This window comes from Nyctibius grandis, chromosome 9 (assembly GCF_013368605.1).
Source record: "Nyctibius grandis isolate bNycGra1 chromosome 9, bNycGra1.pri, whole genome shotgun sequence".
NCBI lineage: Eukaryota > Metazoa > Chordata > Aves > Nyctibiiformes > Nyctibiidae > Nyctibius > Nyctibius grandis.
Genome location: NC_090666.1, coordinates 2841172 through 2855510, shown reverse-complemented (window position 1 = coordinate 2855510; position 14339 = coordinate 2841172). Strand labels below are relative to the sequence as shown.

At 38.9% G+C, this 14339-nt stretch overlaps 1 protein-coding gene across 3 annotated transcripts in view; it reads left to right on the top strand.

Annotated features, from left to right (window-relative positions):
• The window catches only part of CALCRL (calcitonin receptor like receptor), a 64821-nt gene that overhangs the window by 39276 nt on the left and 11206 nt on the right, over nucleotides 1-14339 (top strand). For all 3 annotated transcript variants that reach the window (XR_011048784.1, XR_011048783.1, XM_068408088.1), the window contains exons 6-10: nucleotides 3046-3137; nucleotides 6163-6289; nucleotides 7712-7865; nucleotides 9094-9154; nucleotides 9273-9339. Coding sequence is in view for 1 of the 3 variants with exons in the window: in XM_068408088.1 (XP_068264189.1) it covers nucleotides 3046-3137; nucleotides 6163-6289; nucleotides 7712-7865; nucleotides 9094-9154; nucleotides 9273-9339 (501 nt within the window). In the remaining 2 variants the exon portion in view is untranslated. The remainder of the gene's footprint in view (nucleotides 1-3045; nucleotides 3138-6162; nucleotides 6290-7711; nucleotides 7866-9093; nucleotides 9155-9272; nucleotides 9340-14339) is intronic.

The following is a 14339-nucleotide window of genomic DNA, read 5'->3' as shown; positions in this document are numbered from 1 at the left end:
CATGTTGAATAAAAAAGGATGAATTGGGCAAAACAGACTCAAAAAACCCCAACCCACCCCCTTTGTCTTTTACAGCTGATTTCAGCTGCTTGAATAATATGATCATATTTTTTGATAATGGGTATCTTAAATGTGTAGGTACTAGTACTTGTCTAGGTCATCCACAGTCATCTACTGGTAAGCAAAGTGTATGCCTTGTAAGAGCAGACCTTTACATTTTGCTGTGTAATTTTGAAGTAGGGTCCAAGCTCTGCAGGACTGCGGGAGGTTTGCACATCTCTGGAAGACGTGCAGAGTGTGTGGGTTTACCCAATTAACTCATAGTGACGGAGATTTTCAGCGGGTGCACAAAAGTTTTACTTGGGCTAATACATCTTCAAGGCAGCTTTAAGTAGAGTTTGGATGTTTGGTTTTTTTTCCTCAGTGTGAAAAGCAGAGCTAATCTTTCCTTTTTTACAGAAGTGTAGGCAAGCTGTAGTTGAGTGGATTCACCACAGGATCTTTGGAGGCCAGGGGGAAGTAAATGATGAGAAGTGTTAGATAGTGTCTGGTTTTCCTTGTGATCCTTTTCCTGTATACGTCTTGTGTCCTGGCCCCCAAGTGCCATTTTTTCAGTTTCTGAGATGTTAAGCTGTTCACACAAATGGAAAACCTGTACTTTGAGTTTATTTAAGTGAAATTTTGCAAGCATCTAAAATTATCTCAGGCCAGGCAGCAAAATGCTTTGTGAGAGTTGTTTTCTATACGTCATAGGTAGACTCTATGCGTACACATACCCATGTGGGTATCTGTATTGATGGTATTTTTGTAGATTGCAGTTTATCTTGAAGATGCCCATCCACTGAGAGATTTAGAAAGAAAAAAAAAAAAAAGAAAAAAATCTGGTAAACCTCCAAATGCCCTCCAGTACCTCTCTTTCTGAGATAGCCTGTGATGTGTGAGGATATAATGGGCAAAATTGCATATTTTGTGCCCCCTCCCCCCGCAACTGTATGTCCACTAGTATTCTTTATGTTTATGAAATATTGAGTCATGGGAAGAAGCAGCAAATTGAAACTGTAAATGCCCAAGAGCTAGGAATATAAAGTGCAGGTTAGGATAGACTGTAAATTAATTTGGACCTCCTGGAAAAGAGCTCAGTAATAGCAGATTGTGTCAAGAATACTGACATCTAGTAGACCTCCTAACTGCCTGCCTCATTGCTGTCAAGAGCTCTTTAGGGCATTTACCTAGAAACCATGTTGAGAAAAAGTGGCAATAGATGATAAGGCACTTTTGTATTGCTTTTTCTCAAATCATGAGACATTGAATACGTTCATGGCAGTTTAGTTCTACTAGCAGAGATGCTGTAGTTCATTGGTTCTTGCTAATATTTCGCTGGAAACTGAGAGAATATTATTCAGACAGGAGCAGATCCGTGCAGGTCCTTCTTTATGAATAATGAGCTAATTTCCCTCAGGCTGTTTTGCCAGCATATTTCAACTGTGTCATGCATCAGAAGCTATCGTTTAAATGGAGAAGTAGCTCCAAAAAAGCTTTACTGCTTGCTACAGTTCGATGTGATGTTACATTAAACAACACTCTCTCTTCGCTTTGCTCGGAAGGTGGGTTAGACAATACACAATAAACGTGACTGTTGTCACATTCAGTTCTTATTGTTGTTGCCCTCATCAGCAGTCCCTGCTGTACCACTGTTTTGTGCCAGTCCTAAATTGTGCAGAAATCTTCTAAATCCCTAACGTGCGCCTTTGTCTACACTGGTCGCGGATCGAGGTGGTGATTCGGGATGTGGGCCTGCCACAGAGAGGCTGCCAGTACGTATACGGGGCCAAGCTTTAGCATTTCAGGGGTAGCCCTTGGTTTTCCTCACTTCCAAATTTTTATGAAAGTTTCACTGAAACATATAGCATTGCTTTGTTTTGTTGTGGTTTTTTTTAAAGTTATATCATTTTTAAAAATAATGATAATTTGAAAAATTCTAGCATGTACAAAGAGGTACCCTCGTCTCATCTTGTAACCTTCTTAAAGCTTTACCTGGAATCTTTTTTTTAAATCTTATTTCAGAAGTCAATATATGTAGCAGGCTGCAGTTAGTCTATCTTAAATTGGAATAATAAGGTCAGAGGATACATACAGTTTGGAGGACATGAGCATTTGTATGTATGCTCTAATTTTTCCTATAGAATCCTGATAGTTACGTTTTATTGTGATAGTATAAGGTTCAAAACCTGAAAATCTTCGTTTCCTTATGTGCAAAATTACAATCTTACATTTAATGCAACAAGAGAAATTTTGTGAGGCAGATTCCATGACTGAAAGCAGGGATTTGTTACTAGTGGAATTTAATATATTTATTAAATCAAAGATTTAACAATAACATGTTATATATATTCCAGATATTAATCTACTAGTTCCTCATTTTTGCCTTTGGTACCTATCCAGCTTTTCATAATTCTGTAAGTTGGCTGTAGGCTTATTTGACAAGACTGTTTAGTCTTCACTATTTTTGAGTCATTGTTAATTTTTTCACGCCCTTCCTTAAATGCCAAATGAAAACTAAATTTCCAATATCATAATCACAGCTTTCTTTGAAGGGGAAGTATCTTTAAATTATAAGAAAAAACCTTCTATGAGGAAAAAATACATAAATGCATATAGGAAGCACATGTTTTACTTAAGAGTTGTGTTAATAGGTGAATCAAGCCTCAGACAGGAATGCACCCAGTGCAGTACCATAAATAGCCAGATTTATGTAAATACTCAGAAAAAACTATAGCAGTAGCTATTAGAAACCTAATGTTTTAACTGATAAGAGGTAAGTTCTAGTGGTGATTTCAACAAATCCGTTGTGTGCCCTACAGAAAGAGATTTTAGTAAGATGATGATTTGCAGGATTCTGGACTTGACTCATCATTATCTGCAATGTTTTTATTTTCTTAATCCTGTTATAGTTGTTTTATATGCAGAACAGATGTATAAGTATGTGCTTTATCAACAAGAGTTCTGTATGCATCACGGGTGCTTGGTTTTGTTCTTGTATTGCAGACTGCTCTGAATTTGTATTACTTGGCCATCATCGGACATGGTCTTTCAATTGCATCACTTCTGATTTCTCTTGGCATATTCTTTTATTTTAAGTAAGTATATTTAAAAACCTTTACCAAATATCAGTGGTTGCAACAATCCTCGTTTCAATACTTTGAAATTTGGAATACAATATGATTTTAAAAGTTCAGAGACAGGAAAGCATGATTGTTCTGTGCTTTAAGACAAAAACCAAGCCAATTTCATCTTGGCTTGTGGCACTTGCTGCAAAAGCAGGTGATCTGCTTTGCTACCGTTATAACTATGTCATGTTTGTCTAACCCTCCAGAGATTTTTTTCTCCCTCTGGTAGAAGGATCATCTCTCCTCAGAGAACCACATGGAATTAATCCAGACCCACAAACCACATTTTCTAGACAGTGGTTATGTTGGGATATAAAAGGAAATTACAAAATTTAAAGGAAGCTTAAAGAAAGTCCTCTGCAAGCTGTTCTCTGGGGACGTACAGTTCCTCTAAAGTATTTTTAGTACCAGAAGGGTATTTAAGGATCTAGATTAATACCAGGATATATTATGTATCGGCTGAAGCTTGTATAATTATTCATAGCTTTAACAGGTGGACTTTTTTTTGTGCTATTGTGTGGGGGTGCCTTTGAATTTGTCCCGTTTCCAAAGAATTTATTCTGTTAGTCAATTGATACTTTCCAGATGACATTTGCTGGATTGCTGACCATTAGAATATCTTTACATTTGACAAGAAAGGTGGTGCTTTTCTCCATAGGAAAAATGACAGTTTTTTTCAAATATCTTCAACTTTTCAGGATTAAATGTTTTTGTGCATTTTATTTTTTCATTTGAAATTCTGGGTTTTTTTCCTCCAGAAAATTGTCTCATTGGAAATACTTGTCCAGTTTGTGACTTGTGTTCCTCAAGTGGATTGGAGTTCTTGTTTTAATAGCATAAAATGGGCTATAAACTTGGAACTCTGATCTTCTTCTTTGAATATTAATCTATGACACATAAAAGTAGCTTCTGCAGTGGCTCTGCTTCCTCATTCTGTTACATACTCTAAATCATACATGTGTTTATTACAAATCTTCTGTGAAAATAGTTGTATAGTTTTCATAAAGAAAAACAAGGCAAGAGAAATCTTAAAAGAACAGTGAATTCAGAGAAAGGGGAGCTATAATTTGAAAGATGTCCCCCCCCAACCCCAAACAAAAAATAAAACAAAAAAAAAATTCACCTGAAATAAAGAAATTGTTGACCAAGCGTCACGTCAAGTCCCGTGACAGCACTCACAGAAGATCGCAACACTAGGCTTAAAGAGTGGGCAAGCAACTGGGTGGTGGATTGATGGAGTGACAGGAGGTTCCTAAATCCCTTTAAGTGAATTTCAGCTGAATGGATAATTCCCCTTAGGTGCATACGTGGATCTCACGGGTTGAATTTTGCAGTATTTGAATGTCTTAAAAAATGAGATCCCAGAGGCGTGTGGGTGCTTTTGAAAATGTCACCTTTTCTCTCTGGGAGAAATACTGGAGAAATATTTTTTTCCCTAATACCCAAGACCTACAGGAGTCAAAGTAGGAAGGGAAATAGGTAATTTAGCAGGAGGTCTGTTTTTATTTTACTGCACAGGGTTTAATCCAGGGATAGGTCATTCAAATGTTCTTAGATCATAATTATGAGAATTAAGTGATTAAAGGATATTATGTCATTAAGAAAAACAGTCAGGAAAAGGAATATAGGAAGGGTAACAGAAGAGAGAGGGTGGGGAGGCTTAGGAAAAAATAATTTTATTACCAAAAGCAGTCTTCGTTTATAAATGTCATCAGTCTTGCTTTCTTGTTTCTTGTCCGGTGATCCTTTCAATCCATTTACGCATGGGTGGAGGTGGGTGTGGATGGGTGTGTTTGAATATTCAACAGGAACAGCTGCTGCATGACCCGAGAGATGGCCCCATTAGCTGTACGTGCTTTTCCTTGCCTGTGCATTGGATCTTAACAATAAGCAGACAGAATTCCAGAGGTCTTCGGGACTTGTTTACACAAAGCCCTCAGCTGGAATCTAGCGTTGCCTCTCTTTTCATATAGAAACCGTATAGGAAAAACAAATATGTAAAAATACCTATTCAAAGAATATAAAACTGACCTATTATAATAATCAAAGCTTTATGTGTTTTGGGCATTGTCAACTGATCGTCTGCTTTCATAACAAAATGCATGTTGCTTGCTTTTTGAGTGTTAAGCCTGAATATCCCAATGATCTGAATATACATCCGTATGGGCTTTATATCTTCTTTGTGTTTGTCTGTGAAGTTGAATTTCTTTGGAAAAACTTGAATGAGAAGCACTGCTAGCTCTTGGTGTGATACTAAGTTAGACCTGCTTTCTCCTGAGTGGCAGATAAACAGAAATGTTCTGCTACTATGTTCAACTTTGAGTATTATTTAATGTTATTGAACCTCTGTTTAAAAAAAAGCCCTTCAAAATAGATTTTTCTCTGTGAATTTATTGCCAGATTAAAAGCAAACCTTGAAAATTAACACAATTAAATGCAGTTATGTATTGCATTTTATAATTGTATTCTATATACTTAGTTGTACACAAAAGTCAAGGTAAGATTTGTGTTATTTTACTTATTTGGGTATTTCTTTAGCTATAGGATTAGGGAAGAAAAATGACAAGAATGTGAGTAAAAGAACTATCCTCAAAAAATCTTAACAGGTTTGGGGTAAATGGAGACGTAGGGTAAGAGCTTCTTCAAGCTCTTGGGAAATTCTTCAGGTACTAACAAAAAAAGGTATAAATCTTCTGAAACATGTTATATTATTACTGAGTCATTTTTAGATAGCCACTACAAAGCAGGTCCTTCATTGTAAGCGTATTGGAACTGAATGTACTTGCTTTGCCTCCTGTTGTCCAAAAAATGGAGATTAAGGGAAGGTGTTACCTTTCACATCATTCTGTTACATTTGGACTGGAGCTGGAGAAAGGGTTGATGTAAGATTTCTTCATAAAATAAAGAACTCTAGTATTTCAAAATGTCAGAGTTGTCCCCAAGTACACATAGTTGTCCCCCCGTGTATTCATTTGTTCTTGTTTCTCTTTTCTAGGAGCTTGAGTTGCCAAAGGATTACTCTGCATAAAAATCTATTTTTCTCTTTTGTTTGCAACTCTGTTGTAACAATAATTTCGCTGACTGCAGTTGCCAACAATCAGGAGTTAGTTGCAACTAATCCAGTAAGTAAAAGTATATTTGGCAGCCTTGTTGATTTGTATGTGAAAACTTCAGCAACGGAGAAGAGATAAATGAGACATGAATACTTGATGAAATGTTTTATATAGTGAGGTTAAAATGTTCAGTAACGATGTATCCATGTTACGTAGTACAACAGATGTCTAACAATGATTTGGGCATTTCACAGTTGAGGTTTCGAAACAGTAAAAACACTCTAAGAGACAGAGCATACTGAACTGCTCTTCTGAATTTGTACAAATCACTTTTGCACTGAAAAAATCGCAAGAAAGTAGCCTATTCTAGGTGATGTCAGTGAGGTTATGACAGTTGAATTCACCAAGGAAGGGCAGTAAAAAAAGCTTTGGAGTGTATTTTGGATCTCCGCTACTTTCCTATGGCTTTAACTTTGCCATCTTCAGTTAAAATCAGAAGAATTAATTTTTTTGTGAAGGAAGATAGAGCTGACCCTTATATTCCACAAGGAAAAAGCAAAGTAAAAAAGCTGTCCATCTCTCTCTCATTTCCTGATAATACTGGGGTAAGTGTGAATCAGTAGCCTCTCCCAAAAGGCTAGGAGTTATAGCAACAGAAGAGCCTGAAAATGAAATACATAAACAAACAAATCCCTAACTATGGCTTTATTTTTTTTAGACCTGGAAGATAAGTTTAAATTCTGTGAAAGTTAGGGCAAAACTCCAGAAGCTGAATCAAGTAAAAAGATAAATTCTTTCTCCTGTAAAAGCTCATCAAAGTGCTGGCAAATAGGCTTGAGATAGCTGCTAATAATCATCATTTAAGTGGGTTAGGTAGCAGAACATGGTAAAACAATATTGATTTTTGGTTTGTTTTAAGCTAACTACCAGAAATAGATGAATCTATTTCAGAAGGAAAAAAAAAAGGGGGATCTACTGTGTCCAAATCTGCAAGTTAACCATTGCGAAGTGCAGTTATGGCTAGGTTAAAATTGGAAGTATTGTAAGCATTTTAAAAACATAAATCATTCTCTGTAGCAGTTATATGTTGTGACTGGCAAAACTGAGAGGGGATTACCCCATCAAAGTGCATTTTCTTGTGCAGTTACCATCAGGCAATTTAAAGATGCCCTGTTGATTGGGACAGTCAAATGTGGCAATGTTTGCGAAAGGGAAACTATCGTTACAGCTTTCTGCCATCATGCCTGAGGATCCCAAAGTCCTCACGTTTGAATAATAAAAATACAGGCTCAGTTACCAACTTTTTTGTTACCATTAAGTATGGAATTGTAATTCCCTGAAAATACTATAAAAAAAAAAGTAATTGTAGTGAAAACCAGAATAAGCATTAACATTTGACTCGAGCAGTATTTTTTTCCATTTTGCAAATAAAGCTCCGAGGTTTTTGCAACTTAAAAATTTATATTGTACTCTGCTTTTTTTTTTCTACAGGTTAGTTGCAAAGTGTCACAGTTCATCTACCTGTACCTAATGGGTTGCAACTACTTTTGGATGCTGTGTGAAGGCATTTACCTGCATACTCTCATTGTGGTGGCTGTCTTTGCTGAGAAACAACACTTGATGTGGTATTACCTTCTGGGCTGGGGTATGCAATTTTGCGTTCTGTCTTGTCAGGCCGTTGCAATCTCTTGCTCCTTTGCATGAGAATTTGAACATCTGCTTCTCTGAGCTGGTGGCTTTGAACAACGATGGCACGCCCCTCTTCTTTGTATGTTTTAACAGGCTTAGAAATGTTAGCGGAGGAAGTTGTACGTACCTCTGTCTTTGCTGAGAGAGAGATTATGCATTTCTGGAGTCAGGAAGGGACTCCTCCTTTGTATAGAGAAAATAGTCTCCTGTTATAAAAAAGACATTAAGAAGTAATTATTCATTGTTCTTCATCTCGAAGATGTTTATTCAGGAATGAATGTTTGTTTTCAGAGAAGTCTTGCCATGTCTAGGGTGGAGGGTCAGAACCGAGCTGGAGATGGCCAAGGATTTATTTTTCCAGCAGTTCCATTTGACCTGTATTGTTCACTAAGCAAATACAGAATAGCTGGAGCTGAAGATCTCGAGTAACATCAGTATTAAAACTAACAAGCCAAGCCTGGTCATTTCAGATAATGCACACCAGCATATTCACAGAGTGCAAGCGAGGGCTTTCTCCTCAGCTTCAGTGTATTGGCACATCCAGCTGTACCATGACTCAGTACTTGGGTTGTAGCTGTCCCACCACAGACACAGCTGGGATGTGGTTAAAAGATCATAGGTGCTCAGCAGCATCTGAAAATTAGGTACCACCAGGGTGTCAAGGACCCCAGATAATGAGTTTGTTTATTTTCAAATTTTGAGTTTGGCCTCTTTCCAGAGTCTGTTTTCAAATTTGTTTTGCAGGTGACCTTGTTTTCTGAATAGCCAGCAAGTATCAGTGAGGACATAATCAACATTGTTAGTTGTACTGTGAAAGCTGTGGTCATATATACAATTACCTTTTTAATGTTACTTACCTATTTAGCGTTATTGCAGATTGCAGTCTGAAAAACATCAGTGTTAATGAAGATTGATAGTTGCATTCTGAAAAGTTATAATTTGATTTACCTTTTCTTTCGGTGTGTTGGTTTGAATTGCCTGGCAAGACAGTGGGAACAAGGTTTCATACACCCCTCAGAAAGAAATCTGAGAAAATAGAAACAAAATTGGTCGCAGTTACTTTATTTGCTCTACAGGTACATAGTTTGGATGAGGTGAAAATACAGAAGATTCCTGCAAGAGATGCAGGTTTACCTAGTTATTAGCCAGGTTTATATATGAGGAAAACATTTTTTTCTTCACAGGTTTCCCGCTGATCCCTGCCTGCATACATGCTGTTGCCAGAAGTTTATATTATAATGACAAGTAAGTATCATCTCCACTTGCTTTGCAAAACTGTTATATTTCCTTTAAGGGAAAAAAAGGAATACAGCAGATAATAAGATGCCAAATGTTTTATTCTTTTCCTGTTTGTTTTCTCTAGCTGTTGGATCAGCTCTGATACTCATCTGCTGTACATCATCCACGGCCCTATTTGTGCTGCTCTGTTGGTAGGCATTTTTCAGATAATAACTTGTTTTTTGTATTTGTTTTCTGGCTGTTCTTCATGGGCTTACGAAGTTGGTAAGATCCTAAAGCGAACATTTAGATGTCACTGTCATTCGCAGGACTCTCTCTTAACCCAGTAGATGACTTAGACACAAGATACACAAATCTTGGCCTTATTAAGGAGCTGTACCCCTGGTCCTGTGAGAAACTCAGGTTTTGCAGTGTTAATTATCATCCCACTTAAATGCTAGTGACGAGGAAGGACTAAATATTACCTGGAGTACTGGAGGGCCACGTTCAAATCCTTCCTTTAGCTGAGAGTGCTTTGTCCCTGCCCAGGCCATTTCCCAGTCTGACCCTACTCTGAGCATCATTGTGTCACTGTGCTAATGTGGCCAAACAGCTTCCAGACGGGAGCTCCCTGAGGTTCAGAGAGAGGGCTGTGGGGGGGAGTACGGGATGGAGAGAAACTGGAGCAGGCCCTCGGGAAAGAGCCAGTGGAAATAGTTCTGCGAGTATCTGTGGCTGCCCCTGCTCTGATACTGATCTAGCAATGTGTGCTTTGGCCACCGGGGTATGGCAGCTCCTCTGCTTCATCGCTCCTCGGGAACTCTTAGAGCACAGTCTTACACTCCAGGCTAATGCCAGCTCCGTTACACGCATGTTTGCTACTGGAGACGTCAAGTTCTAGGTAGGTAACTCAAGACCCCACTGTATAAAAATCAACGATGTACTTCAGTTATTCCAGGACTGAAGTTAACCAATGAAATTCAGTCAATAGATTATTGCTAAATAGAAATAGGTGCATAATAAAAGAAAATACTAATATGTACCTACTTACACAACTACCTGCATAATTAATATCTGTGAATGCATAATGCAGAGAGTGCTGCAGGGTAGAGGCATTCTGTATGTGACCTGGATTAGCTGCTGACTCTGTACATTACAGTCATCTCTTTTATTGTAACAGAAACTTCAGGCTGATCTGGTAAAGGTATTGTATACATGTCTGCTGACTCTTCTTATTGCTTTTCAGTTCTTGCAAGGAAATTCATTAAGATTGAAAACATTAAGTAACTTTTTGGAAATAATTTCAGGTTTCTGATCTACATGAACCTCCTCTTCTGTTAAATTGTTAATGAATATTTGCAGAGGGCATTCTGTGCATAGAGAATTCTCTCTGAAAACCGTTGCATAAATCCTGTGGTTCTTGTGGCTCCTGTTTTCATTCACAGTGAAATTAGCTGGTGAACCTCTATTTTGATGGTTGTGTTGATACCATGACGCACCTGAGGTCCTCTGCATGGGAAGTCAGAGGCAATCCCCATTAAATTATTGAGATCTGTGGCCCTTGGTGTGTGAATTATTACTGATAATCCCTTGTCCTGTTAGTCAGGTCTGCCATATATGGTCATGTAAAGACACTTTATCTAGTGCTCTAATCCGTAAACTTAAAACCAGTTCTAAATCCTTTCAGTTTTTCTTCTCTCTAATTCACACAGAAGGTGAAATCCTGTTTTCACAGAAAGGGATAGGATTTTTTTGCTCGCTTCAGTGGTGCTGTGTTTCACCCAGAAACTGTATGCTATTCTGCATTGCCTCGTGGGTTGTTACTTCCTTTGTCCAGGTGTCTCTTCACAGATATATCACGTAGGTAAAGCTCTTTAAAGCTGAGATACAATTTATATTAGTCAGAACTTAAATAACAACAGAAAAAATTGTGTAAAAATTGTAAGACTGTAACATCTTCCATTAAGTGACCTCATTTTAGGATGTAAGATCATTTTCTCCTTCCGAGCAATGGCCTCCACAAAGTCACACTAAAAACAGTGGCAAGACTCCTACTGGTTTCAAATGTACTGGATCTGTCCCAAACCATCAAGTCTTCTTTCCACTCAAGGCAACACTAAGACTGTCCTTTGATTTTATTGGAGGCATAATAATCGCCTCTGTGGGGTTGGTTTGGGGCAGAATCTGTGTCCATTCTCTTTGCAGTTTACAAATATGTATACCTTGGATATTCCTGTATTTTGCATGAGCTGACTGAAGGTGTTTCTCTTGCATTTTCCTTGCCTCAGTACAATCAGTAAATTTATTTGAAAACCACGTAGGGATAACAAAGATGAAAAACAACTACACATCTTGCTTGTGATGTGAAAATACCCTAAAGGAGTTGCTTTCCTTTCTGGTAACAAAAAAACGTAATATGTCAATTCAGAAGAGACAAGCCAGGGATAAAGACAGAAGATGAAATGCATGTGTTCAGGCTTTGTGAACAGAACCCTCATTTGCTTAAGCAGCTTGCTTGCCAGATACAATTTTCACACTTCACTAAGCATGACCTGCTTTAGTAGACGTTTAAGAAACAATATTAAACTGCAAATTCGATAACAAGGAGAAGACACTGTTTCTACTTGCCGGAGCAAGATCTCAAAGAACATGAGGAGGACTGCCAAGTGGGTGCCAGGGAGAACTGGCAGAAACCAGTGGGAATTTAACTCTTGTACATCACTGAAAAATCCTACAGTTAGGTAAAGTTAACAGTAACGCTGCTTTTACGGTCCCTGTTACTACATAACTGTGGTCAGATCCCTGCCAAAAAAACTGGAAATGGGAGCAGACATAGGTCGCATTTGATTGGCATTGTCTTCAGTTGACCCTTTAATTGTAAATGTTTGCCTAGAGCAACCACAACTGAAGAAATAGTGTGGGAATGAAACGGTAGAGGGTGATGTTGGTTTTTACACGGACAAATATTGATCAGAATGGAGTGGGGGGAAGCCATGGGCTTGAACTTTAGTGAAAGCAGTATGGATTTCAGTGTAGATTTCGGAGACGCCAGTGCACCAGGGTTTTAATTTGTATTGGTGCCACTGAAAGAGTAGATTTTGATTTACTTATGCCATTGTTTATATAAATAATATTACAGCGACGTTTATTTTGCCCTATAATAATGTTATGTATTGGTGTCTCAGACTGACAGCCTTTTACAGATGCACGTTCTTTTAGCAGAAGTGAGTGTACTCAGTGAGTGTGTACTAAGAGGAGGTTCAGGAGCTCCTGGCTTTGTCACTGACCTATTTAATGACTTTAAGCTGGACTCGGTACAAGACTTAGGAGTTTAGCAGTTGAATGCTTAGCATTACATGTACCCAGCCTTGGGAGTGGCCACAGACCGGGTACAAAGCATGTCTTCATGAGCACTTGCAGGTGTTCTGCTCAAACAAGCCAGGCTCAAGCAGGCCAAGATCTGAAGCTGCATAACTATGTTAAAAGCCAAGCAATGGCTACCAGGTAGTATCTAAGAATAGCTGAGTTTCTTGGGCTGAGAGTGGTCTGTTTATATCATCCTAAGGAGGAGTTTAAACAGGATTTAAACCTGTATGCTAATAAGAATTACCATACTACCTAGCACAAACTGGACATGGAGAGAAGCGGAGATATCAGGGACCTGAGGAGGTTTTAATTCAAGAACTGCAGCACCTATTGACTTACAAGCTCAGCTAAGTTCACAGCCACTCTTAAGGCAGGACCTAAACTCTACTAAGTTCCCAGTATAGGCACCAACATTTCTTTTTATCTAGCATTGCTTTCTCTGCCTTTGTTTCCACTTCTGTTCATTTGCCCGGTTCACTTTTCAGGTCCCTGTGGAGCTGCTGGTATTTTACAGCGTGTTCATACCGCAGCCAGCACAGCAGGGCTCCTTTGGGGCTTTCCAAACCATCACAGTCAGTTTGATGATAACATACATGCGAGTGGTTCCACTGGCCTCCTTTGGCTTAAATGTAAAATTCTACTCACTGCCTCGCTAAAATCAAGACCAGTTTTCATCACTTTAATTAAGAATTCAGTTCATCCTGATCTCACTGTATTTGTGGCAGAAGAGATGCTCATCCAAAGTCGGTGCTGCAGACCTTTACTGATACTCGTACTGCTCTTCTCTGTCCTCTGCTTTGCCTCATTTAATCTTTTGTGTTTGCCCTAATACCTATTTGCAAACTCTTTGCATGCTTATTTTTGTGCTTTTTGGTTTTGGTGGGTAGTGGAACAATTACAAAAATTCTGTGCATTTCAGCATGTTGTAAACGAACTAGTTGGCTGGGTGGTGTTCTACGCCGGGGTGCTGCAACTTCCATCTTCAGGTAGCATTCAAGGACGGTATTATAGGAACTGGCCACGCCACCAAAACAGAAGAGGGCTGAAAACTCTGTGTTTGAGATGTGTTGATGTTGTCCTAGTAGATTTAAGTGAGAAGGATTAAATTTAGAAATGGAGGAAGGACTTACTGCCTATGTGTACTATAGGAAGTTGGATGAGGATCGTGGGCTGCGTAAAATCTAAATAAATCCCTTGAGAAAGAATCAGACGACCTTGGTTGCTTAAACAAAGCTTAAAGGTAGCTGGAGACTTCCAGGAGAAATTAATGCAGTAGTTTCCTATGTAAAACAATTTCCTGTTAAAATGACTTAAATAGCATGTAAGTAGAGTATAAATAACATCACGTATCTGTCCAGGGCCGTGTTGCTATAACAACGCACAGCTGTTTATCATGAAAACCTTAGCTGACATGAACGAATTCTGCCAGGGTTGTGGAGGACATGGTGACACACATGATCTGAAATGGCTTCCACGTTGGCACTTGTCCTGCAGCAGGACAGAGGCCTCCTCCTACTCTTTTTGGAAGGGAGTTGTCTGTCTGTCTGCTGGCTTCTTCCCCTGCCCCCTGCTCTTGTCTCTAGATGGTTGTTGACAAGGACAGACAGTTATATCTGGAAGAAGAGAGAGGAAGACCAGACTCTAGGTCTCTCCCTTCCAGAGTGGGTCCTCTAAGCAGCATTGTCTCGCCTCCATGCCCTCGGGCAAGGTGATAGGACTGGCTGACTCTCAAGGTGGCTCCTAGCTCTGGTTTCTGTGCGGGGCTGCCATTATTGCACGACAGATGAAAATATGGTGTAACAACCCTAACGTCACTGTTGCTCTGGTTACTCACGTCCTGAGGCTG